This window comes from Pempheris klunzingeri, chromosome 3, assembly GCF_042242105.1.
Source record: "Pempheris klunzingeri isolate RE-2024b chromosome 3, fPemKlu1.hap1, whole genome shotgun sequence".
NCBI classification, from domain to species: domain Eukaryota; kingdom Metazoa; phylum Chordata; class Actinopteri; order Acropomatiformes; family Pempheridae; genus Pempheris; species Pempheris klunzingeri.
This window is the reverse complement of record NC_092014.1, coordinates 15,038,032-15,063,611: the sequence shown is the minus strand read 5'-3', so window position 1 is coordinate 15,063,611 and position 25,580 is coordinate 15,038,032. Positions and strand designations below refer to the sequence as shown.

The 25,580-nt window shown below is 41.8% G+C and overlaps 1 protein-coding gene across 1 annotated transcript in view; it reads right to left on the bottom strand.

The window, feature by feature from the left end:
• Window positions 1-15,473, bottom strand: part of LOC139225717 (multiple PDZ domain protein) — a 36,251-nt gene extending 20,778 nt beyond the window's left edge. Inside the window, exons 1-18 of the mRNA XM_070856552.1 lie at window positions 15,461-15,473; window positions 14,510-14,676; window positions 12,991-13,218; window positions 12,637-12,705; window positions 12,306-12,428; window positions 11,258-11,341; window positions 9,540-9,647; window positions 9,193-9,295; window positions 8,905-8,996; window positions 8,253-8,466; window positions 7,810-7,884; window positions 7,110-7,189; window positions 6,751-6,897; window positions 5,627-5,812; window positions 5,295-5,456; window positions 4,682-4,891; window positions 3,591-3,773; window positions 1,876-1,999 (exon numbers count right to left, since the gene is read on the bottom strand). Of these exons, the coding sequence (XP_070712653.1) occupies window positions 1,876-1,999; window positions 3,591-3,773; window positions 4,682-4,891; window positions 5,295-5,456; window positions 5,627-5,812; window positions 6,751-6,897; window positions 7,110-7,189; window positions 7,810-7,884; window positions 8,253-8,466; window positions 8,905-8,996; window positions 9,193-9,295; window positions 9,540-9,647; window positions 11,258-11,341; window positions 12,306-12,428; window positions 12,637-12,705; window positions 12,991-13,218; window positions 14,510-14,676; window positions 15,461-15,473 (2,368 nt within the window). The remainder of the gene's footprint in view (window positions 1-1,875; window positions 2,000-3,590; window positions 3,774-4,681; window positions 4,892-5,294; window positions 5,457-5,626; window positions 5,813-6,750; window positions 6,898-7,109; window positions 7,190-7,809; window positions 7,885-8,252; window positions 8,467-8,904; window positions 8,997-9,192; window positions 9,296-9,539; window positions 9,648-11,257; window positions 11,342-12,305; window positions 12,429-12,636; window positions 12,706-12,990; window positions 13,219-14,509; window positions 14,677-15,460) is intronic.
• Window positions 15,474-25,580: the final 10,107 nt, after the last annotated feature.

The window sequence follows — 25,580 nt, the reverse complement described above, 5'->3', positions numbered from 1 at the left end:
ACACTAGGCAGATTAGTACACAAACATAGCTACACATGCTTGACATTTACACAGCATCATCCTCCACAGTCACACTCGTATAAGTTGCACAAACACGATCACACTCACACCCACACAGGGCATGGGGCACAGGTGATTAGAGGGGTAACACATGCCAGTCGCACAAACACCTGACTTAGGTATTATCAAATCGGACACTAGGCGGATTACACAAACACTTCATTAATGCAAACAGGCAGAAGCAGGTAAATCAGGCATCACACAGGCATACACGCACACCTCATGCACATACACACACACACACTCCAGACAGGGAAGGCTACGACAAATTAGGAAGTCTAGACTATGGAGGTTGCATACTACATTGCCACCTAACGGAGGACTATGCACATCCACAACACTATGGTCGTACATAATTTGAAGTTGGTCAAAAAAATGACTTTGTGCTTATTTTTGATCAAATAAATAGTTTATTGTTTTTTGGTATTACATTCAAATTACAATACAATCATAGTGCCAGGAATACATTTCACTGGAGACAAAGCTACTGACGCTGACAAAACAAACAGAAGACACACATTTTAAAGACATGAGAGGAAGTCTGAAGTAATCATGATCAATATCCCAAAATCCAAAAGGGCTGAAATACTAAAACACAGCATCAAAATACATTTTATCTATTACAAACTAATCATTTATGGTCATATCCCACATGAAATTATCCATAAGAAAAACTATTTGGTTTGACCTGTTCAAAACTTTTTAGGGTACCACACAAACTTATAGTAAGTGCAATAGGTTCACACCATTCAAGAATAAGCAAAGACTTCTAAATAGGCTGCTTATAATCATGTTTTTAGATGAGCAAGGCAAGAAAAAAAAAAGACCTCATTAAAGTCCATCAAAGCTTTTCCTTTAACAACATGCTCTGAAAGCCATACAGTCCTTATCGTACAAACCAACCATACACAGTACGTACTGTTCAGTCATAGTTACACAATGGATAGAATTGTACATGGCACCTAACAAATTGGAAGACTGTAAAGTAGTACACATAAATATTGTACTACAATACTATTGGTCATACAAAACCCAATATTCAGGCCTTACAGATACAGGCTATGGCTCTGCCCGATTTGAAGCTTTGCTCCAAATTCAAATATATTTCTATTAACCAAAAAACACACAAAAACTGTAAATCCTCCACATTTGGATATCCAGAAAACCATGCTACATTACATATCTCAGCAAGAAGACCTACAATATTTTAAACAGATGAAAACCAAAGAATGCAGTGACACGCAGACTGTAGGTTATGACCTTGATTTTCTCTGCTTAAGAAGATTTGCATAATTTTAAACTTTCACACACATACACACAAGCAGTGTAGTGCCTTATAAGAGCACATTCCCAGAATAAAAATGAGTTTGTTTGGTTATTGCTTTGTACTGCCTTGTTGGAAAAAGCGCAGTTGTTTCCTCCCTGTTGTGTTTGAATAGCCAAACATTGTACTTGCTCTTGCAAAGACAATGTGCACTACAGTGTATAAAAACAAATATACTCAACATTCAAATTAATACATACTTGTTGGTTTTAATATTTCTGCTCAATATTAATTCAGCTTACTTTGATTGTTCAAATACCCCTATAGTTCGGCCTCAAACACATACACACGTAAACACACACGTATACACACACACACACAGGTACACACACACAATAACCCTCTCTTCTCTCAGGTGTGAGGAGCACATCACTTAAACCACTTCTCTTCAGGGCAGTCTTCCTCACCACCGCCTATTTGCGTCATTATTGCCATGCCAGCGACGTACACACACCAAGACACCATCACCATGAGAAAGACGGAGAACATACCAAGGCTACGGTTGCCACGGACAACAGTGATTGTCCTCTCAAAGCTGGTGCGGGGGGGCAGAGATAGTGTTTGCTGCCTATCGTCGTCTTCCATGATGCCAAATCGATGGCGAAGCTGGTTTTCCTAAGACAGAGACGGCGGAGGGTATGGGTGAGTAAGAGCATAAAACAAGAGTAAAAGTCTACAGCCATGCCAGCGGCTCTATCAAGCTGTAGTACACCCTTCCAATTAACAATGACAATCATAACAAGCTGACATTGATGCACGTATAATAATACCGCAATCATTTGAATCTACGGATCTTATCTAACTAATATCTGTAGAAATAGTCTTAGTTCCAATATTTGTCAAGATATTGCACTCTGAAACACAAATGTCAAGCTCAGGGTGGCTCTAAAGGCAATTCAGACAACATCTATTGAGATATTTAACTTGTTAAGATATTTGTGTTGCACCAATGTGATGGACCAACCAACTGATCAACTGCAACTAACTGTTTGCCATTAAAAAGGGTTGTGTCCGGTGAACAAATAAGGATATACAGTATCAGATGAGGATGCTTATTCCACACAGCACAGACTTTGGTGCACATTCCATGGAGCAAAATTTGTAAACTCCTAGAAAATAAATCAATATTTCAAAGACAGTGGCACTAAAATCCTATCAGCTACTATCATAACAACCAATCAGATTTCCTGTGTGACACAGAAATGGATTCAAATAACTATTAACTTTCCAGGGTGAAGGCCTTTGGAGTAATTCTGAGATGTAAAACATGCAGAAAGGTAGACTTCTTTGGTCCCCTGCGGGCACCTCCCAAAGAATAAGGGCAACGAGGAGATTGTCTTTGAACCTTCACAGAAAGTACAAGCAGCACTGAAGTTCTGAAGCTACCTTTTGCAACAAGCCTTTCTTTGATGAGAACACACTGACACTTGCTGCTCTGAGTCTCTTTGTGTGCGTCTATGTGTGGGAGACACTGAGGCAGCACTGTATGTCCTTGCTCTAGACCAGGTGCCAATGTCGTGCAAGCAGTAAGCACTTTTCATTGAGAGGCGATTGTTGGTAATTAAGCAAAAGCGAGTACAAAAGGCTGCCTCAATAGGAGTGAGTTGAGACCACAATGGAGGAACAAGTCTTTGACACTGAGCACTTTCTCTATACCTGACCCAGTGATACTGATAGCTGGCTCTAAGCTCCCCACTATAGAGCCTGAAGAGCGAGAACAGACACCGTCATGGTAATCTCCCTTATACGAGTTAAAATGGCTACCCAAAGAATCTCAAGTTTGCATGGTAATGAGCAATTTTTCCTGTGTGATACACTACAAGACTCAGACAGCTGCAGTGTTACTGTAACTGTCACTGCAAAGATGTTTCCTGCTGAGTCTAAAGCGTCAAGAAAATGCTCATTTGCATGAATGCTGTTAGATGACTGTGAATGATTATACGACATACAAATGAGTTTATGTTTATGATCCAAATAACAGATTCTAAGGAGTGACAATTCTTACATTTTTAATGATTCTGCAGTAAAAGCACCTACTTCTCAAGCCAAGTCTAAGAGACAAACTCTGCCCTTTACTCTCCTATGGACCAAAGTTTTACAGTTCTTCTAACCACAGAAGCTAAAAAGAGAGTAGGAAGTATGTGCAAAGAGCTGCCCACCATTATGCAGAACAGTAAATAAATTGTTTCAGTGTTGTATGACATACCGTTGTAGTGTAATGCGGCTGGATGATGCTGTTGTCTTCCGAGTTGCAAGTGTTTGAGTTGGAGTTGGTGTTAGCCTCCGCTGCATCGGCTAGCAGGCTGACCTGAGTGTGGCTGTCAGTGTCATCGCAGGAAGCCCGCGTGCTCCTCTCTGAGATGGGCGTTAAACCCCCACACAGTTCCAGCTGAGAATACAAAATTAACGAGTTTGGAAAAAACAAAAGAACAAAAATTGGTTACGTGCTTAAAAGTGAGTAAATTCACATGGAAACAAACAGGCTAAAGAAGGTGACTGTGAATTAGACACCCTCTTCTCCTCTCCCCTTCCCTCTCCATCTGTAGTGTGGTCAAGCATTGTGTTCATCTCTCAGCTGCATTAAAAATTCAGACGGCCTGTAACTGGATTCTCTGTTCCTTGTTACTAAGCCACAGTCCACAACAAAAGGAAGAGAAGAAATACTGTACTCTCACGAAAAATATACATTGAAATAATTGTCTTGTGTGTCTGCAGAAATAAATAAATACATTTTAAATTAGTTTATTAATATGAAATATCATTTCGGAAGAAGAATTTTATAAAATCCTTATAAAAAAAAAAAAAATCATTTCATTCATGTGTACACATAATGCGGCCCGTGGTAATACATTTGAGAATACAATTTTTTGCTGTGCATCGTTTTTGAACAATATACATTTGTCTAACCATCAGAGGCATTGTCATACCATTTATATCATAGTATTCATCTCTTTAATGACTCTGGGCAATGTGGTAAATCAAGTAGTAAGAGTATTTTTTGCATTATTTTGATGAAACACCTTGATTTGTCAGGCATTTAATTTGCTGGATTAGCCATAATACGACATTTATTATCCTATTATGTCTGTCTAAGCCCTTCATGATTTACAGTGATATTGCAAAATAATAGGGGATGACGATTTTCTCCATACTACCATACTAGTTGTGGAGTTTCTAATCTATTGGGCAAAGACTCCCCATCAAAAAAAATAAACTACATTCACAAAAGTACCCCACACGTAAATGTAAGTACTTACTTTTAATTTGATGAGGAGTAAATTTAGTCTGTTCACATACCGGCAGTGGTTTGGCAACTCCGATGCGCACAGGGCCATAGCCGGTGGACTTCAGGACATGCACAGCATAATCCAGGCTGGAACCTTCCAAATCGCTTTCATTAACAAACATGAGTCGGTCTCCAGGTAGCAGGCGACCATCTTGATCTGCTACACCTCCAGGCACCAAGGACCGGATTACCAGAACTGTTTTAGTGGCATCTTCAGGATCCTAGAGTTAGACATAAGTGTGTAGAGGACAGTTAACTGAAGACATACATGGAAAAAAAATTAGATACATTGTAAGTTAAAATGAAAGGTTGACTGCAAGTAAACCACAGAATAGAAAGGGCCAGTGTATAGTACAAACTATAGTAAAACTATTATTTCTTTGGCTTGAAAGCCTTAACACACATTTCTACTAAATATTGGAGGTGTTTTTAATCTAAAATTTAAAACAGCAACTGACAATTTACAGTCAACAGTTTAGTGCACAAATACATAGAATACAAGAAATGCACATGCTTCTCTATTTTCTTAGCGTTCACCTTATCTAACCCGACACTGACAGTCTTAGACTGTAGCCTATTCCAGTCTGCTCTATTTGTAGAAAGGCTCAGGGGCATGTCTCTGACCTGGTAGTCCAGGATACTGAAGCCCAGTCCCGACTCGCCCTTCTCTAGCTCGACCACCTGAGCCTCTCTCTCCCACATGGCCAGAGGAGGTGACATGGGGGGTACGCCACGCTTGGTGATGTCCTCAGCTGTGGGACAGGGTATGACACAGCCCTGGTCCAACTGGGACAAGCAGAGAGGATAGACAGAGGACACAGGAAAGGAAATAGAGCATGTCAAGAGCATGTCAGCTGCATTGTTGAGTGTCCTTTGAGTGAGGAAGTATAACAATTCTAATGTGGTTTATACTGTAATAATGCTTCAGTCATTCTTTCACCAGTGTGAACCTTCACCTTGTCATTGAACTCAGCCAGCAGCTCTTTCAGGGTGAGTTGGACATCATCGTCGTCTTCCTCATCACTGTCGGGAATTGAAGGGGGTACAATCCGAGAGCACACCATGCAAACACGAATTGGGAGTTCCTTCAGAATATTGACCACCTCCTTATGTGTCTCTCCAATGAGAGGGATCCCATTCACCTGCCAGAAAGATACATCATATATAAATATATATTAATCTATGTTTAAATACAGTTTTTCTAAAACAGATATGGCCAATGTTTGGCTTTACTTTTAGCTTTTGAAAAATATCTAATCTTTAATCTGTCTGTAACTCTGTTTTTGGTATCATGGAACAATTAGTGGTCAGAGCACATCAAGAGCACATCAAGCCACAAAAAGAACAATTAAAGTTAAAAGCGGTATCTAAACTGAGTGAGGCTCATTTAAACACAGACGTGAACAATGGCTTTGCCACACTGACGTCATCTGAGGGAGATCAAAGGGTTGAGCTGCGACACAGATGTTGGCGGGACACTCAAAGATACAATGGACACGAGCCAGTTTTCAGTATTGTTTATACTGCAAGCAAATATACTGCGTATTGTCCAAGAGTTCATCAGACTGCTCATCATGATGAGTGATGCGTGTGGGTGAACTTGCCCACTGGAGAGGGAGGAGGGCAAGCTCTCCCTCTACAGTACGAGCACAAATGCACTGAGGCACACATACGCACACCCACCTTCTGACTGTTTTTTGCTGCCTTAAGGGAAAAAGTTGCATACTGCACTTGAAATTGTGCTGGGTTTAAGGGAAGCATGAAACTATATTGTGTGGTTTATGGTTTAAATAAAACATTTGATTTCTGTTATATAATTATTGTTAATCAGATATATGGATATGGGAAAATCTTCAAAATGCAACTTGCCTCCTATTACAGTCATTTGGTGTTCTAAGCCCTTTGAAGAACAGGCTGTCATTGCAGAGTGATGAATGAAAGGCATAAACGTGTATATCCCACAGATGTGGCAAAATTATCAGTCCAACGCAGGTCATATCATCTCATTCCAGTTTATATGATCTTATATCTTTAGCAAATGACTAGTGAGTGGCTGAAAGGAATGATATCAGTCAATTACCTCCAATATCTGGTCTCCAGTGAAGATCTTGCCGCTTTGGCCAACAGGCCCCTCAGGTAAGACGGAGCACAGGTAGTGATGCCCCGCCCGAGCCTCCAGACTGATGCCGAGACCACTTGTCTCACTGAAGCGCTCCAGATGACTCACCTGAAAGAGTGATGTGAAGTTGAGTGGTGGGAAACGAAGGAAGAGAAGCAAAGTTTGGTGTGTAAGAGGGGTATGGAGGGTAAGTGTGCCAATCACACTGTGGAGTAAGCTGGGGGTTTCTTCTTTAAATGATTTAGATATGTACAATACTAATGGTTTTAAAAGGTGTTTTTCTATACATTATTGCTTATCTTCATTACAGGGATACGTACAATGACTTCGTATCGTGGTCCGACTGCATGCTGCCACCTCTTCCTCAGGTCTTCCTCCTCAGCTGGTGTCAGTTTCACACCTGTAAGATGTGCACATATACATAGACAACAACCCTCAGGTCACATACAAACACAGATATGCACAGAGACAAACAGTTTCCATCCCTTCTGAGGACATTACATTGACTTACATTCATTTTCTGGAGACTTATACTAAGCCTAAACATAACCACCACAAGACTTAACCCTTAACTTAAACTAAACCTAACCTCAGACAAATTCTTCACCCTAAAATTTAATGTTTTCTGTTATGAGGATTAGCATTTTGTCCCCAAAGGACAGACACACACATACACTACAGGCACACATACATGTATATTCACACCCACCATCTCACGAGTTCTTGGCAAACTAATGTTTTCTTGTGCACAGCAATCAGGGCTTATTTGGCTGTGCTCTCTAATCAAGCCCAAAAATCCTCGTCTAAATAAAGCCATATATGCGGGCGGGGCAAGAGACAAATCATCTGGAATGAGCTGAATGAGTTGGATAAACACATGACTGCACAACACTATAAATAGACTAAAATCAAAGAGCATGCTTGCTGCCATATTTCTGTTCCCTGAGCCCAATCAGCATATCAGACTAAGTCCCATGATCCAGTTCCAGACTGCACTGCAGTATGGGAAGGGGAGCTTACCGTTTCTGGAATCATGTCGGGGTCGTCTGTTGGCGTATGCTGCTCTCCGGGAGATTTCACGCAGTGAGCAGATTCCTGAGAGACGTGGAAACAAGTTTGAGCACACAAGCAGGAATCCAAATAAACATGCACAGTGATGTACTTGAGTTAAAAAAAAAAAAAGATAATGTATACAAATAGAAGCAAGCATTTGATAGATAAAAACATGCAAGAGTTAGCAAAGTTCATCATCAGTGCAAAGAGGTGCCAAAATATATTTTAGTTCTACTTTGAACATTTATCAAAAAATGAATTTGGTCATGATTTAACAATGCAAGTCGTACTGTCAACACTGATAGTGCATACTGTTTGATCACATGTTCACCATTTGCAGAGTTGCTTCAAAACTAATCCCCTTATGATATCACTGAGCCAACATGTTCCCCTCTCTCAGCACAAAGCACCTGACTCTTGAATCTTGTTGAGGCCCACTCTATATGGATTGCCTTCATGAAAGCTGTGGGAGTGTCGGAGGGGCTGCAGGGGAGGAACCGGGGGCAGAATGTGACTCAGACGGACAGCCTTCCTCAGCAGCCGCAGTCTAACCAGGGGACCTGTCCTCCTCAGCACCTCCATAGCACGCTGCTCACTGCAACCCTGCAGGCTCACCCCATCCACCTGAGGGAGGGGACATAGATGTAAAAAGTTAGAAGTAAGGGGATAAACCAGGATTAAAGATTAAAGCACAGGTATGATGGAGACAGAAGCAAACTTTTTTACAGATGGAGGAACAGCAAGTACAAGTAAATTTATAAAAAAAAAAAAAAAATCAATAGTAATCAAACATAAAAGTAGAGCGAGATGGAACGTAGAGGTAAAAATGAGAGATGATGAAGAGGTGGATGGGAGTATAAGAAAAATAGGAGAATTCCCCTTCATCAGCTAAAAAAAGATCCTAATTGGTGTCTATGGAACCACCAAAAGTTGCAACCTGTGCAGATTTTAAGATGCTGAAATCGTTAAAATTCAGCAGAGAATATATTTGAGACAACAAGGAGTTTGTCGTCGGAGGAACACAATAAAAAGGCCATCTGTTGTGCTTTTGGTGGAACTCACAGATAAAATGATGTCTCCGATGTGGATGCGTCCATCTTGATCGACGGTGCTGCCTTTCACTATGCTCTTCACCATCACGCCAGCGCTGTAGACTGAAGAAATCCAGATAAATTAAACAAAAAACTTTGCATCGATTGCATGAATGTAGCTCAGATCAATAATGCCTTATACTAAGGAGGTATTTCTCATAATTTTGTTTCATAGCCCAGTTTGTTTCTTTCAACTCAGCTTGAAATAATGATAATTAGCTAATTTTTCACAAAGTTATATCTTGGTAGGTATAATTACCTGAGTTTAGGTCACCTATGTAGCTATGAATGGAAAATCCCAGGCCTCGGCTGTTTTTAGTGAACTGCACACTGAACTCATAGTCATCATTCAAGTCACTGAGCTGGAAAGAAGCACAGACAGAAAAAAATAAATCCTATGAACATCTTTTGGTTTTAGAGAACACTGTGGTGCACATTTAATGTGAGTGATTAGCCAATTATTTTACATAAAAAGCTTTGCATTTGATTTAAATAATGTGCTGTTATTCTTGACACACACACACACACACACACACACACACACACACACACACACACACACACACACACACACACACACACACACACACACACACACACACACACCTTGTCGTCCAAGCTGTCCTGGCTGAGGACAGGAGAGGAAAGGTGGTTGTCCTTGGTAATATCCCTGGCAATGAGCAGTTTCACCTTGCTACCAGCATTTCGGAGTACCTGGTGATGATTATAATAACATTTGTAAACGGATGAAAAGTGCATGACAATTAATGAATAGATAACATAAAATGAGAAATGTGTCAGGAAACGGCTGCCCTGGAAAGACAGTACGACATGCAGCAGGTAAGCACCGTGTCTCATCACCTGTGTGGGAGATGGTCTTGAGTCGTTCCTTAGAAAAACCGTAAGATGGGAAACACCCACGGGTACTTGACATTACTGCCATTAATAGTATAAAGTGTGAATTAGCTTAAGTCTCCGTGTCATCACCCATTGGCTTCAGCAAAGTCAAAGTGAAGCTAAGACAGCGGCTCCGGGGCCGTCGCCATCTTGGCAGTGCCTGACTCCGCCTCCTCCCGCCAACCTAGCTCTACGCTACCAAGCTAGCTAAGGAGCTAAGGAGCTAAGCTAAGGAACTAGGCTAAGGAACTAGGCTAAAGAGCTGAGCTAAGCAGCTGAGCTTCTTGCGTTGCGACCGCGAACTTCTGTTTGTCTCCTTGCTGCACTCACATGGTGAGAAACAACAGGCTCTATTGTTGATGTGAAATGTGGGGTTTATTTGTTTCTAATCTATTAAGTGTGGACAGTGCTATAAAAATGAGTCTTGAATGATCGACACAAGTTAAGGCACTTTACAACGTGGCTGAATTAGACTGAGAGCTCTGTATGTAGCTAATGGTTAACTGCGGTGAAAATGACAGGCTTTAAGTGGTTTACACTCTTAGCAGGCTAGCTCCTTAGCTAACGCCAAGATTGAAAGTAAACGTGATTAATTAATATACTTATAATCTTAAAACTAGTACCAATAAAGTCCCAGTGAACCCGTCTCACCAAATAAACAGACTTCATCAGTCAAACAAGAGCCTCTTAATTTAAATGCTTACATTTAAGACTGAATATAATCTGAACGGGTGAGTTATATAAAAATGTACCTCCCGTACAGTTGTCATGAAAAAAACAGCTATAGAGACCAAAACCGTTTATTGTGCCCCGCTGTAAAATAATTTATTTCTGCCCTAAAGTTGGACAGTTGTCACTTCCACATTGGCTTTATTTCCGGAGCCGGAGTTACCGCGTGATTACCGCTTCACACGAGTACTTGACAACCACAGTGCAATTTTAGTTGGCAGCAATTAATACATTTTACACTCGAATACGCACTGACTGGCAAAATCTCACTCCTGGGTATGTTAGCATGTTATGTAGTAGAATTTGAGTGTTGTTCATTGACATTTATGTGCACCATCTGCTGCATTTATGTGCTTTTTTTTCTTCTTTAGCTTAGAGAAACATGCCAATTAAGCTGGCAGCACAACAGGTGAAAGAAGTGAGATTTGCAAAGTTTGCCCAAGTGTCTCTACCCTTGGTTAGCAGAACGAGGTATGTAATATTTGGCTCTAAAATGTCAAGAAACTCAAAGGCTTTAAAATGTATACATGAAGTGTTATTGGAAGTGGGCTAACAGTGGGTAAACAGAGAGTGAGGACTCGGGGTCAGGCTAAGTAAGCCTTAGCTGTTATTCAAATGCCATTTATGTAAAGCATTGTCATTAGACAAAGACGGACAAAGCACTTAAACTCCTACATTTTTTACAAATGATACCTCACCTGTGCCACCTGCTCGCTGTTCATGCCTGCCAGATCTGTATCTCCGATGCGCAGGATTTGATCTCCGCTACGCAGACGCTTATCCTGTGGAGACCCATTAACATTACAACAAAAACATTCAGGGTGAAGTGTTCTTTGCTAAAAAGTCCGAACACACTCTGCAGATTCTACTAGAACACACTTCAATACAACATTTCACAATGTTGTTCCAAGATTTAATTCATGAATACGAAGATATAGATTGAGATTTTTTGAAATATGCTTATTTGCGTCCTTGTTGAGAGTTAGATGAGAGGGATGATGCCACTCTCATGTCTGTCAGTTACATGTAATGCCACAGCCATGCGACAGTTAGCTTAGTTTAGCATTGATTAGTTTCTTCTTGTCACTGTGAGGCTGCTAAGCAACCAGCAAAGACTGCAGCAACTGTGTCTGTCTAAGAAATAGTCCATCACAAAACCTGATCCCTTGTTTGATTAAAGAAACAATTTATGTAAGGATAATGCCCGATGAGGTGTCCATTATCTGTAATTATACCATGGTCTGGGTGAATACTCGATTCTGATTGGGTGTCTGTTTTATGGACATAATGGACACGTATTAAGTTATTCTGACGAAACTGTCTCTCGCCGTTCTGAATTGATGCGCTGGCTTGTTAACATGTTACAGTTAATTGTAAACCGCAACTTTGATCGTGTCCATGTTGCTGTGATTAGTCATTTCCGATACATGCTGGTACTATAGAGCCAGCACATTAATAATATCAAATAATAATGGACCTACTGCCAATCAGAAATTAGAGTTCACTCAGACAATGGTATAAAACCATATAAAATGTGATAATTAGTGATCTTCAAAGGTGCTGGTGGATAGAGCCAAGTTACCTGTCTTTAAGCTAAGCAAACTAATTCCCGGTGGTGGCTTTATATTTAATGGACATACATGGTCTCAGTGGTCTCGATTTTCTCATCTAACTCTTTGCAAGAACTTGAGCTGTTCCTTTAACTAACTATTTAAGGTTTGACTATGTGATTGGCAGGTGATTTACCCGTCCAGCAGCTCCACCGGGAAGGATGGTCTTCACCATGACTCCCGTGCTCCGGCCTCCAATGATACCAAAACCAAGCCCTTTTCCATCGTTGATCAGCTCTATCATCTCCACATGACGCCTCTACCATGGCAAAGGTTAGAAGAAGTGAGAGGGAGACAGAAAAGGGAAAAGAGAGATAGAACATCAAATTAAACTTGTGAAAAAAAAAAGGGAAACATCATAAACTGGTTGAAGTGCTAAACGTGTTTAATTCCCTTTTTTTATCTACATCCACAGACGCACGTTTACCATCTCTACAGTATCACCGCACGTCACAAGCCTACTGTACCTCATGAGCAATAGCAGACAGGTTTCTCCCCATCGACATGGTGCGGGAGATTCGAGGGGGAGTGCAGTACTAAAAAATAAATGTCATGTGTAAAACAAAAGCAAACTTGAAATGACATGGAGTTAGCTGAGCAGCCTCTTACGATCATCTGAAACCCTCAGACGGCTCCAGCTGTGCTTAAGTTTAATAATGTAATGTAATACTCTCAAATGTAAAATGTGACATTTGGAGCGGTGATGTGTTACATTTTACAATTGAAAGGGAAAAAAATGTTTGGTGGAGTGCACTAAGAATAAAGTGCTCCTTTATAGCTAAAGTAATTTATCTCTGGTTTATGATAGATATTTTACATACCTGCGATTCAGTGTGAATGCAGTTATCTTGGTAGATGTCTGAGAAGGGCAGATCTTGCGAGCCCAGAGAAGAGGTGCTGCCGTCCCTGTAGACGGATCTGGCAGTGCTGGGCCTTCGGTTCCCCACGGCCCATGTGTAGGAGTCACTATGGCTCAGCGCCTTCAGGCCCAGCGCCATGCCCTGACAGGGACCACAGTTCATGGACACAGACTTGGAAATGCCCTTGCCCTGCTAGGATTGAGAGAGCAATAAGGGATGAATAGATAAGATGCGTGGAGAAATGAGAGGAAGAGGACAAAAGTGTAAAAAAGGAGAGGATGCAAGAAAAAGAGATGGGATGGGTGGGATAGATAGAGAGTGGATGAGTGAGAAAAGGATTGAGTGATGCAAGGGAAGGGAGAAAGATTGGGAAGGAAATGGATGAGGGAGATGGGTTTAGAGTGGAGACATTAATAGAAGAAGGGAGATATGGAGACAGAGAGGAATAGGATGAGGGTAAGAGAGTGATGGAGGGAAATGGAAAGGATAAAGAAATTGAGAAAGGAGGGCATTGTGAGACAATGAAGAAAGATGTGGGAGGGAGGACAGGGAGGGAGAGTAAATGTGTGTTAGCCAAATGAAAAAAGTACAGAAAGATAGGCTTAAAATGGAGCCGAGAGGGAAAAGATAGGAGAGCAGGAACACAAGGATCTGAGATAAACGCCTCTGTTCAATACTGCTCCCTTTTGTCTTTTAGGTTTTCGGTTTCAAAGTGTAACAGGGAGTTTCAGAAGATACTTTTTTCTGATCTGTTTGCTATTCCATTCTAACAAAGTCTCCACCTGTTAAAATAGCAGCATTAGAATAGAAAAACACAACATTATCAAAAAAACCTTCACACTCCTTTGATTAAATGTACATTCCTAATGCCATGCATAACATTGTATAAGAACTTGAACTAACAAAAACTGTGAAAATCTGCCGCCATGTTTCCTGGAATGCAGAGATGCTAAATGGTTGCAGGCTCACACCACACAAAGCTAATGGAATAATACTTGTGTGTGTGTGTAGACGGTGGTGCTTATAGAGTTAGCCTATTACTGTACACCACAACAAACAATTACAAAGCCACAATGATTACCACGGACAAACAAGTTAAATACCTTGATGGTGTCATATTTCTCAAACAGCACCATGTTTAAGCACATACTGTGCATATGTGTGTGTTAGGATGAAGCAGAACTTTTGCCAAAACTTATGACAATGTTACAGAAGACTTCTGCAAACTCCATACTTGGCATAATATATAGCCATTTCTCCCTTCCCCTCTTTCTCACTCTCTTGCTCTCTCCCTCCCTCTCTCTCTCCCTCTCTCTCTCTCTCTCTCTCTCTCTCTTTCTCAGGGCTTTAGTGGTAAGCTTAGGTAAGCTGATTACTCATCCAGTTTGGTTCCTGCATTCAGTATTATGGGAATGATTCCGGCTTCTTCCCCACCATTCAATATACACCAAACACCCACGCAGTCATGCTCACGCTGTACCTTCACCAGAGGCTTCCGCTGAGCTTGCTGTAAGCTGAGTATATGATGGAACAGGGGACTCTGCAGGACAGTCTTAAGCAGGGAGAGTTTCTCCTGTGTGGGGGCCTCTCCTCTCTCCTTCAGTTTGGCTTGCAGTCGCTCCACAGCCTCCAAGGCACGCTGAGTATCTGCAGAGAAATTGTATATCATTTGTGTCATTCAGAACAGGATTTCTCCCATTTGGCTTTCGCGCTACTGTAGCTTCCACATGTTGCAGCAGCTGCTGTGTGACCCTGACACAAACCCACACCTTTGGTAACAAGCTATGAAATGTCAACACTTAGTAGGGACCGGTGGGAAAATAGAGAGAATTTTGTCAAGTCTTGCAAAATCATTTTGTTAAAACACATCTGTGTCTTGAGAATCCAGAGAGACATCCTCTGTCAACAGCGATCCCCGGGCGTGATAAGTTTTTAAAAACAGTGTGTGTTTTAGATATTTGAGTGGACATTCAAACATCCAATTTTGAGCCATTAAGCAAAATGTTCCTTGGCAAGATTGCTACAAAATAATTACAGTAAAATAGTATTAAAAGAGGATGTGTTAACTCCTCTGAAAAACTAAAAAGCCAAGGAAAAAAAAAGAGCATATTGTGTCAGGTCATATTGCCCTTGTTTATTAAGAGGAGCAGCAGCTAATGAACGCAAGCCACAATTGCAGTAATTGCATGTGGCAGAAGGTTAAGACCCTGTAAACTCCTCACCACAAAGTTTTGACTACCGACCAGACTGTGTGTCTTGTGCCACCTGCACATGTAACTATTCCCTCCTGGCTGGCTGTAACAGCCATGCCTGACACCTTAATTGTAAGCCTCTGGCGATGGCATTGGCGAGAGGAGTCTTACTGAGGTTACTGGAACAGGTTTGGCTTTTAGCAGCGCTACTGCATCTGCAGGTCATCGAATGCACTTACCCATGATCTCCATCGCAGTCTGACAGATTGTTCCAGTAAATTGTTTCTTTTGTGGCTTTCTGTCTCAGTTAAATGTCATTCTTCTCTGTTTGGCACCTGCAATAGGAATAACAGCAAAATAACACAAACCTTTTCTCTTTTTGCATGACCTTGTGCAGATCTTACATTTTCGTGACACCCTACATGTTGAGTGTCACACAAATATGCATTAAAAGTGCCAAAAGTGAGGTTTCTCCTTGAACACATCACCACTGTGGAAACATTTTTATTACATTTATGCCAGATAGATTGTGGCAGAAAGATTGTAATGCCCCTCCTGCTCATGTGCAAAAGAATAATTAGTGTACAGATATGCACTTTAGATCTATTCTATAACATGTATCATGTCACCTCTATATCCTCTCCTCCGAGGCCTGTGCCATGCTTGCTTGCAAGCGCCTTGCTTGTGCACTAATGCTCTTTAGCAGGATTTAAATCTTCTCCAAAAGGCTTTATCAGCCAGTGATGGTAATTAACAGCGACACATGGCCTCCCGACCATTCTGACTTGAGGGGAAGCCTGTATAGCATCAAAGCATGGTACCAATGACATGATTTGATTTGCAAAACGATGGGCTGGAAATGACAACGTCTCATCTGAAATCTAATTAGAGGCCATTGATAGGCACGAGGGGTATCGCCGTACGTATATGCTCTTCACGGCAGCCTAATGAAATCAATATCGTATACCTGTTGATTTCAAAGCGATAGTGACTGCTTCAGAAAAAAAAAAAAACATTACAGATGAATGAGTTACAGTAATTACGCGGGCCCATTAGCTACTAATTTGATATATATTCCACAAGTTAATTTCTTCACAAATGACCCAGGCACATTAGACCTATTACTGTGACGAACAGACGGACATCACGGACAGTTCAGAATCGCTTGTTGCAGAAAGACTCATCTCACCTCCATTGCAGCGCCGGTGGGCTATCAACAGGTCCCCACTGAGCTCCAAGCACAGCGCATCCACCACCTCCACCGGTCCGCGGGGCAAATATGCCAGTAGCAAATATCAAGAATGACACTTTCTCGATGGGACTATTCATTACAGCTTAATGAGATACGGCAAAAAAAAAAAAAAACAGCAAGAGGCAAGCAGTGCGCTTTATTTCCCAGCATTGTGTTCGCGGCTTGAGAGCGCTCCGTGCAGTGCGCATGTCACCCTCTGATCTTCAGGCACAGAGGGCTCATCCCTAATGAAAGCTAGCCTACAGTAATCCTGTAATACATTATAGTGGGACTCTGCGTCCAACGCTGTGTATAATGAATTAATGGCTGTCACCATAATGAATAGTATGCTGACAACCAAGTAAACTACAAACTCCTTCAGTTGGCCTGCAGAGTCCCAGCGCCAAATAGCTCCTTATGAGGAAAAGTATTGAGAGAGAGGGGGAAAAAAAAGACTGCCATAATAATTACAATTATATTAGAAATAGTATTACTACGACTGAAGTCAAAATGTAGGCAATGCTTACCTGGAGCTAGAGAAGCAGGTTACCATGGAAGGATATGTAGCTACACACTTTGATTGTATTCAGTCATAATGATTTACGCACACGGCCTGGGATTACGTACAGCATTTTTCAATTTAGAATTCATTTATTCATTATGTTTATTTATTATTTATTTATTTTGATTGACTTTTCTTTTCCCTAATAACACATCCAGCTCATTGCTGCCATGTATTTGCCGTTTTCTCGATATTATGTTTGCCCAGTAGATCCGTGCTGGGCACACCGCCTTACGCTGTTTATTGTAGGCCCACACAGTCCACATTTAATTTCTGGCTTTCCAAATCACCAAAACTGTGGTCCAGGGACCATAAGGAATGGGTTCCGGGAGGCCGTGAGAAGCTTCAATGAGCATTGTAATTTGTGATTTCGCTTTTATTCCTTTTAGCTGTCAAGAGTGGCAATGAATGGTAACTGCTGGTAAGTTGTCGCCCAAAGGCACAATTACGCGATCATATACAAAGTTGTCTCTAACAACAACCGCAGCAACTAAAAGCAGCTCCTAGTTGGGGGGCATCTCGAGTCAAAATCACATGCAGTGATGCTCCAGTGGGAACCGTGCAGAGTTTGGGAGCCCCTGTGTTTTTTTCCACACGGCAGGTGGAGCCCTAGGTCCAGAGATTTAGGAGCCAGATCCAGTTCCATGTTTTCCACCGCACACCCCACTTCGTCTCTCTCTCTCTCTCCCTCTCCCTCTCTCTCTCTCTCTCTCTGCATCCCCCAGGCAGGCATCATCGCCCCCTCCTCCCCAGCCCTCCACCCACCCTCGGCTCCCCGCCCGCCTGCAACGCAACGCTCCTCTCGCCGGGCTGCGCTCGATCAACCGAGCATCCACCGCGCCTCCAAATTGGTTTGTCATTTCTGACCCCTCTCTCTCTCTCTTTCTCTCTCTCTCTCCGCGTGTGTGTGTGTATGTGTGTGAGTAGACCACGGTCCTCTGCTCCGCTGCGCCCTGCGTCTGTGGACTTCAGCAGAAGTCAGTAAGAACATAAAGGCGGCCGAGAGAGATAAAGAGAGGGAAAGGGAGGGAGGGAGGAAAGGATACAGACAGACGGATAGAGGGAGAGATACGCCTCTGTCCTCCTCAAGCACTTCACTGGACTTACTGCATTTGGACGGACGCGTTACATCCTTTCTGTGTGAGCGCTGATCGGGATACTGAGCACGCAGCTATTGGTTTATTACACCCTCTGCTCTGTCTCCATCTCTTCATATTTGCCCACGACGTTCTGATTTTGCGGCAGCAAGAATTAACCACAGACCCGGAGTCGAGGCGCCAATCAGTGAAATTATTTATCGACCTGGAAGATATATTTCTAATCCAAGACCTAGCCCGCGTTCCGGGGACTGAATGAAAGAACGCAGAAAAGGTTATTCCTGACTCCTCTGCGCGCTGGATGTGTGTGTTTATGCGCCTATATCGCTGCGACTGATGATACGGTAAGGATCCGCTCTTTATTCCTGCACAAATGCTGTAGATTTTTTTTTTTTTTTTTTTTTTTGCAGACATGGCTGGTGAACGTCGCTAAACCTCTCGGTTATATGGTAACTTGTGTCTGTCACTGACCTGCTCCGAAAGCTATATGGCAGCGCTGACTTTGGTTCTCACGGATGCCCATGGGAATGTGGCCTGCGATTATTGTACTTAAGGGGCTAATGGACGAGAGGGCTGAAATGCAATATATAGTTCACGTATTTGTACAGATGATGGTCCAGCGACTTGTGGCTGGATGGGCGTCGCTCGGATGTGAAATGCCGCCAAGGCGAAGTAATAAGCAATGATACCTATTACCTCTCCGGCAAATAATCAATGCAATCACATTATCCTATGAAGCCAAGGTATACACATGATTATTATTCTGTGGCCGCATCTGTCTGCCTCACTGCAGGGCGCAAAGATAAATGACAAGCTTTTGGCATGATAGATGACAGTGTTCACCTCCTCAGGTTTTCTGCTCCTGTTTCATGTGGCTGTCATTTGACTATATTGGAATGCAGTTGGCCGTTTTTTTTGTGTGGCTGTGCTGGTTTGTCAGCCGCAGTCTGGAAATCCAGAGTAAATCCAGCTACTCTGTAAGAAAAGGAGCATCCAGCAGGCCAGTGCACCCGAGGATACGTCAATCATGCGGATTCATGAGTGAAAGCTGTGGCTCTTATTTACTGAAGTGGCGTCAGGGGTTACAGATGACCTTGGTGTGCTACTGAAAACTACTGAAGGTTGCACAATTCTTCAATCTTGACCTGAACTGTTAAAGAGCACCCCCCCCCCTCGCTTCAGATTTGTGTGAGCGTAGATATTCAGTGTACTCAGCAGGCTCCTCTTTGAAAACACACACACACACACAGCCTAATCCTTTTGTGTGTCCATATGGATGATGAACTATATGGTTGATTATAAAGCGCTCTGCCTCATAAATGAATGCAGATATCTGGCAATCAAAGCGCCCCTCAGTAGTCATTCGCTGTCTGTGTCTGCTTGGGTGGCTGTGGACTGGCTCTTTTGAATCATCACTCTCAACATCTAAATGGCCATCAGAACACATACTGTGTACAAACTGTAGATTTTCAACGTGATATTAAGGGTGGACGTAGGCTCTGAAGGTTGGAGTGGTTGACAATACGTTGACTCATCTGTCAATGCGGCAGCTTGGAAAAGTGTCTACAAGGAATCCACTGAGCAGGAGGGAAAATGGTCAGTGTAGGCAGTTATCTGTATGTCTATGTTGGAGAATTTTTACATAGGTTTTCTCGGCTGCCATTTTGGCAGCATCTGTTAAAGCACAGACCTGTCTCCAAGGAGATTATTATGTTTGTGGATGAGATGAATATCACTAAATCATCTGTCATCAGTGCATCTGTTAAAGGATACCAAGTGATCCTACAGTTCCTTGGTTGCATTTGAACATCGATTTGATTATTTGCTTAAAATTGAAATTAAAAGATGTGTTTGTTGAAAACATTCTTGGATTTTGCCGCCCAAATCCTGCAGCCTTCGGTTGTAGGCGTCTGACAAGTTGTTCATCTGTTTTTAACAGTGGAGGAAAATGTAGCCTGAACAGTGTTTGTGTTTGCCTGTCCAAACTTTCACCAGCCACAGTGGATGTTTTTGGTTTACTTATCTGACAGGCTTCCGATAGCCTCTCCAGACAGCCACGGGTTGTTTGTCAGACATCTCGCCGTGAATGCAAGGCGTGTCAAAGAGCATCGTGGGTCACCCACACATCATTGATGCTGTTGAAGCACCTGAAGCTGTATAATATGTGCAACAGCAGCAATCAAGCTTTCTGCTGACTGTATGTCTGTCTGTCCTCCTTTAATTAGGTCACTGACTCATTTCACTTGTTATGATGCACAAGAAAGACAGAGCTCCTTGGTGGGGAAAACAGGGTGCAAATTACGATGGTTGTGCTAATTTGGATTGTTCTGCTTGATTGACTGAGGGCTGACTTCCTTTGTTTGGAGCTGTTCATGTAACACAATATTTGGTGTAGGCGGATGGCTCCAAAAACGACATCCAACCCAATAAATGAAACAGCCTGTGATTTAAATAAGGGATCATATGTTGAACATCTTGTGTGCACATCGAAACCTCGAGATAATGAAAATAAACCTTGGCGGACAGCGTGATCCATTGCAGACAGACACTAACAGACACATATACACCCATGAATATTAAAACAAGCAGGCATATAATCAGTTTTGTAGCAAGTGTAACTGCTCGTTACTGAAGTCTCCATTTCCATCGTCAAGGGTTATTAGAGAGTTGAACTTTAACACTTGTGCAATTAATTCTGTTTAGTGGGCACATAGAACCTAAGGGCTTATTTCCCAAGAACCATTTTAACAAGCATTTCCAAAAGAATTTGTGGTTCCCGGGCCCCAGTCCTCTATTTAGTTAATTTATGCATAGCAAGGTAAAGGTTTGTGTCAGAGAGCCTTGTAGATAAGCAAAAGGTGGTGTTTATTGTGTTCACAGAACAACCAGCCTTCCTGCATAAATAAATTGTCACTCTTGTGGCTTAAGCTGCGAGGAAAACCAAAACAAGTCTTAATGCTGCAATAATAATATTAAGTTTCAATGAAAGCGGAGCTGTTGAATTTCCCTGCACTGTTTCCTAATGCGATGATGATTCACATTCCTAGTCTCAACCCCACTCTGTGTGCTGAGTTTAACCTAATTCAAAAGCCCTTTCCTGCGCTAGACGACATCTCTCTCCCGTATTGAAATAATGAGGCCAGATCCTTGCTCGTCTTCCTCATCCACCTAAAGCACTCGGTCATGTGTTAACACATCCTTCCTCCTACCCTTTCCTTCCCTCAAAGAATAACCATAGCTGTCTGAATTTTCCACCACCGACTGGAGCTACCAGCCTTCGATATCATTAGAGGTGCAGATCATGCGAGAGGACTACGCAGTTACTTTGCTACCTGATTAGATATATGCTGAGGAAAGGGGAAAATCAGTAGTAGACGACAGGCTGTCAGATCTCAGGGCATTCACTGAGTCATTGCTCCTATGGCCTCGACTAGAATAGCCCTCTAGAGATAGATGTCTCACTCTGCCTAAATATGGAACTGTTGGAGGGCTTTCTGCTCAGACCACCACAGCCTATTATCTGTCTGTATTTTGGGGCCGATTGGAGGAAACGTACACTGTTGGCCTGACTGCTCGTGCCCTTTGCAAACTGGGCTGTTTGTGTGCATCGCTGAAAGTGATACATGTTGTAATCCTGCTCAGTGGCTATAGTGATGTTTGTTACGGTCATACTGTTAAACAAGGTGAGCAGTGCTGTGATGCCAAGTCAGCAGCGGATCTGATTCAGTGGCTCTTAAGTATAGGTCAGATAAAGAAAGATGGCCCAGAAATGATTTGGTTTAATACACTATTATGGGATTAAATCTAATAGTTAGAGGGGAAACAGACAGTTGAGTGGATTGGCAAAAAAGAAATTAATCATCTTTTTTTTAATATATATATATATATATATATATATATATATATTTACATTTTTTATATATTAAGTAAGTATTAAGCAAAAATTTCAATCACTGTCTTGTCCCAACTCCTAAATTATGCTGCTTTTCAATGACTTATTTGATAGTGAATTACATAAATAGTAATAATACTACGACTAGGGTAGTACTTACACTATATTTTCTGAAGAAAACAGCTCCAAGTAGCAAAAACAAACCTGTTGAACAAGGTTAAAAGTCCTCAAACATCCTCAATGGTTTGATTGCATCTTGTTTTTAATCAGAGTTTTATAACAGCCAAATTAAACAAGCCTAAGGACCTTAGGTTGTGAATCATCTCACACGGGATAAAAATTATTGAGAAATCAATCACTGTAAATTAATTCTGAAATTGCCCCACAGCCATTTATTAGGATGTTAGAATTGTGGCGATGTGCTGATGTCTTTTGCTCTTCTCCACTTTGTATTTCTTGCTACCTTCCAGCCATAAAAATCCTAAAGAGAAAATCAGATATTATGAATTGTCCGCTGTAACACTGAACACATGCTGGTTGCTTGTACTTCACCATCACGTTGGCTTAGCTTCGGAGTGATCATTCTGAGAGGCTTAGGTGGGTAAACACATCTCACAATAGTGTTTATTCTTTTAAGACATACTTTTATTTGTTTTGCTTTGACCAGGTGCCAGTTGACCAGTCTTAGTCTTTAATTTATTTCTTAGGCAGCCGTGAATTTATTTCATGTCCAGCTTTATGTCATCATTGACTTTTATTTATTATGGCTTTATTGGTTGCAAAGCACCTTGTAATACTGTTTTGAAGAGGGCTATATAAAGTGAAGATGAAGGTTATTATTGTGCCATTTGGAAGTGGAGCGAGGAGGCTGTGAAAAAGTACTTTAATGCCATTTTTTATGCAATTATTCTAGATAACAATCTGAAAAAGATGGCAGTATGTAACGTTATTGATTTTTTTAAACTGTTCATCTTGGCTGTCTTGACTTAAACCATGCTGTGCACAGTTTACAGTAACCTTGTAGCCTAAATGTTGCAACTCGAAGTCTAAGCTGTGACATAGAATGAAAAGTCTCAGCTGGCTAACTCTGTTTTATACTGCAAAAAGCCTGTACTGTCAGCACTCGATTAGTCTCTGGGCTACATGTTTAAGCAGCTGCTTTCTAAGTTAGGTACTGCATCCACAGCCCACTGTTCTTTTAAAACCATTTTGAAACCTTTCAATCACTCAGTAGTTGTTATCCTTCTATCACAAAAAAAAAAAGTCAACACATCCCCTGTCCACACTTCTCCTCTCTGCCCTTCACCTCCCTGCACCCCCACAAAGCTGTCACCTCTAAATAGAAGCACAAACACACACACACACACTCTCATGCATGCATGTATTTCTTCCCACATAGCCTAAATACACGTTAATGGGATACACATCAATTACCACACACACATTCGTACTTGTGTGCTAGCACACATAGACATTGCCTGCAGCTGTATATTTAGTGACACACACAGTGCCATTAGGGAGCATCAGCGTACAAGGCCAGAGTGATTGTAAGAAGCTCACTCAAAGGTCTGCCGATTATTTTGGTCTCTGCAGGAAATCATTTACAATAGCACTTGCCCCCTCCTCTCTTCCCAGTTCAGTCCATTTAAACAGTGTGTTGCTGTATGTGTGTGTGTGTGTGTGTGTGTGTGTGTGTGTGCCGTACATATGCAAGTCTTAAGTTAGTCACCACAATATTGATGGGGAAATTCTTTGCTGTGTTGTTTGTGCGGTCGACTATAATGTGCTGAGGAGGCCTCACTTGTTTAGAGAATGGGGTGCTTGGAAATGAGTCATACACAATGTGATGCAACACAGCGGAGCAGATTTGAATTATGGGGCAATGAACAATGAGGTCATCACAGGGCTGGGGGCATAAATCTCCAAGTGCCGTGGTATAACACAGCATTTCTTATCAATGGAGGAAACTACAGCACAGTTTGAAAATGTAGTATTGTTTGTGAAACTGATTCAGTGTTGCAAATAAAGGACCGGGTTGGTTACTCTAGTGAGCGAGGGGCTGAGACAATGGAAGGGGAATTCTGGTTTGATTGCAATGACCTCGTTTTTTGAGCACCGTTTACTCCAACCAGCAACAGTTACATTGTGTCACTCGTATCGAATGATCACATTGAAATATGACAGATTCTCTCCAGATTCTTCAATTGTGGCAATTTCCCCTTCCCCCCCCAGCTTTTGAAATGTTTGCATGCTTTTTACATCCACCATACTGGATCCAATGATATTTTCCATATCTTTTCCTTCTTCAGCAGATTGTCTACAATCAGCGTCTGCTGTAATACCATCATCCCTAGGCCCCTCTTAAATTTCCTGCTTACTGGGCTTTTACTTTAACTGCATTACATACATCTTCCACTCCCTGTTCATCTGGTTCCTTTCAGCATAAACCAGGCTGAAAGATCTAGCTCGAAGCGCTCTGATGCGACTTGTCGTTGATGGTAAATTAGAAAAAATAATATTGTCATTTATTGTGCCTGTTCAGTGGCACAGCTGTGATCTTGATTGATATCGAATGGCATTTTCATTCCAAGTCTTTGAGAGTGAGAATATGTGCCAGGGAGTATTGATCTGGAGCTTAGTTGATGGTGCAGTGTGATAGGCTGAAGAAGGGCAAGTATGACTAGATGGTCATGCTTGATGGAACAAAGATATTAACAGAAGTAGTAGTGATCAGTGGCTTGATAATGTATGTTTATATCATTTGCACTGTTTTGTGTTTTTACCCTCATGTTATCAAGTCTCAAGTGTACATATAGCCTTAGGTTAGGTCTGTCTTAGGTTAAATCCTGTGCTCAAATCTGCTATGCTACCTTTAGCGCATTCACAACATGTGACTCTAAAATATCTTGTGCAATTCAGTCTCCACTGAGGATAATACAACTCATTTGAGATAAAAGCGCCATGCCCCTTTGGCATGTATCAGCACCCGCCAGTTTTTCCCCCGACATATCTTTCACATTTCGCAATAAAACCATTTTACCACCTCTGTGTTTTGCAAGGGAGCCTGATAGTGTCACACCAAGACAGATGGGTACCTCTCTGGCCTGTGGGCCTGCAGCAATAACTTACATGGACCACATGTCTGTTTTCTAACCATGTAAGAAATTGTATGCCTGCTCTCCTGCAGTGTGCTTACGTGTGTTTTGAACCCTCTGATTCGCTCTCTCTCAGACGAATGTATGATAGATGAGATAGTATCCATCGCGAGTATCAAGATGGGAGTGAGCTGGAATTGGACAAGGACCTTTATTGTAGAGTGAGTGTGAGCTGAAGCAAGCCTTTGATGAATGATATTTGGAATTGTAAAACCAATCTTTGTGTAAAACCAATGTCAGGCAATTACTATCAGCCATTTTTATGGTTAGAATGATGTATATCGATGTGTATCGTTTTCTTTGTGTGTGTCTGTGTATTGAAACATCTTATTGTCTGGGGCTGAGTACAGTTGATTACAGTTCAGTGGGTCATGATCGCTGGACAAATCAACCAGTTTTTTGTTTCATCATGCACACCTCCC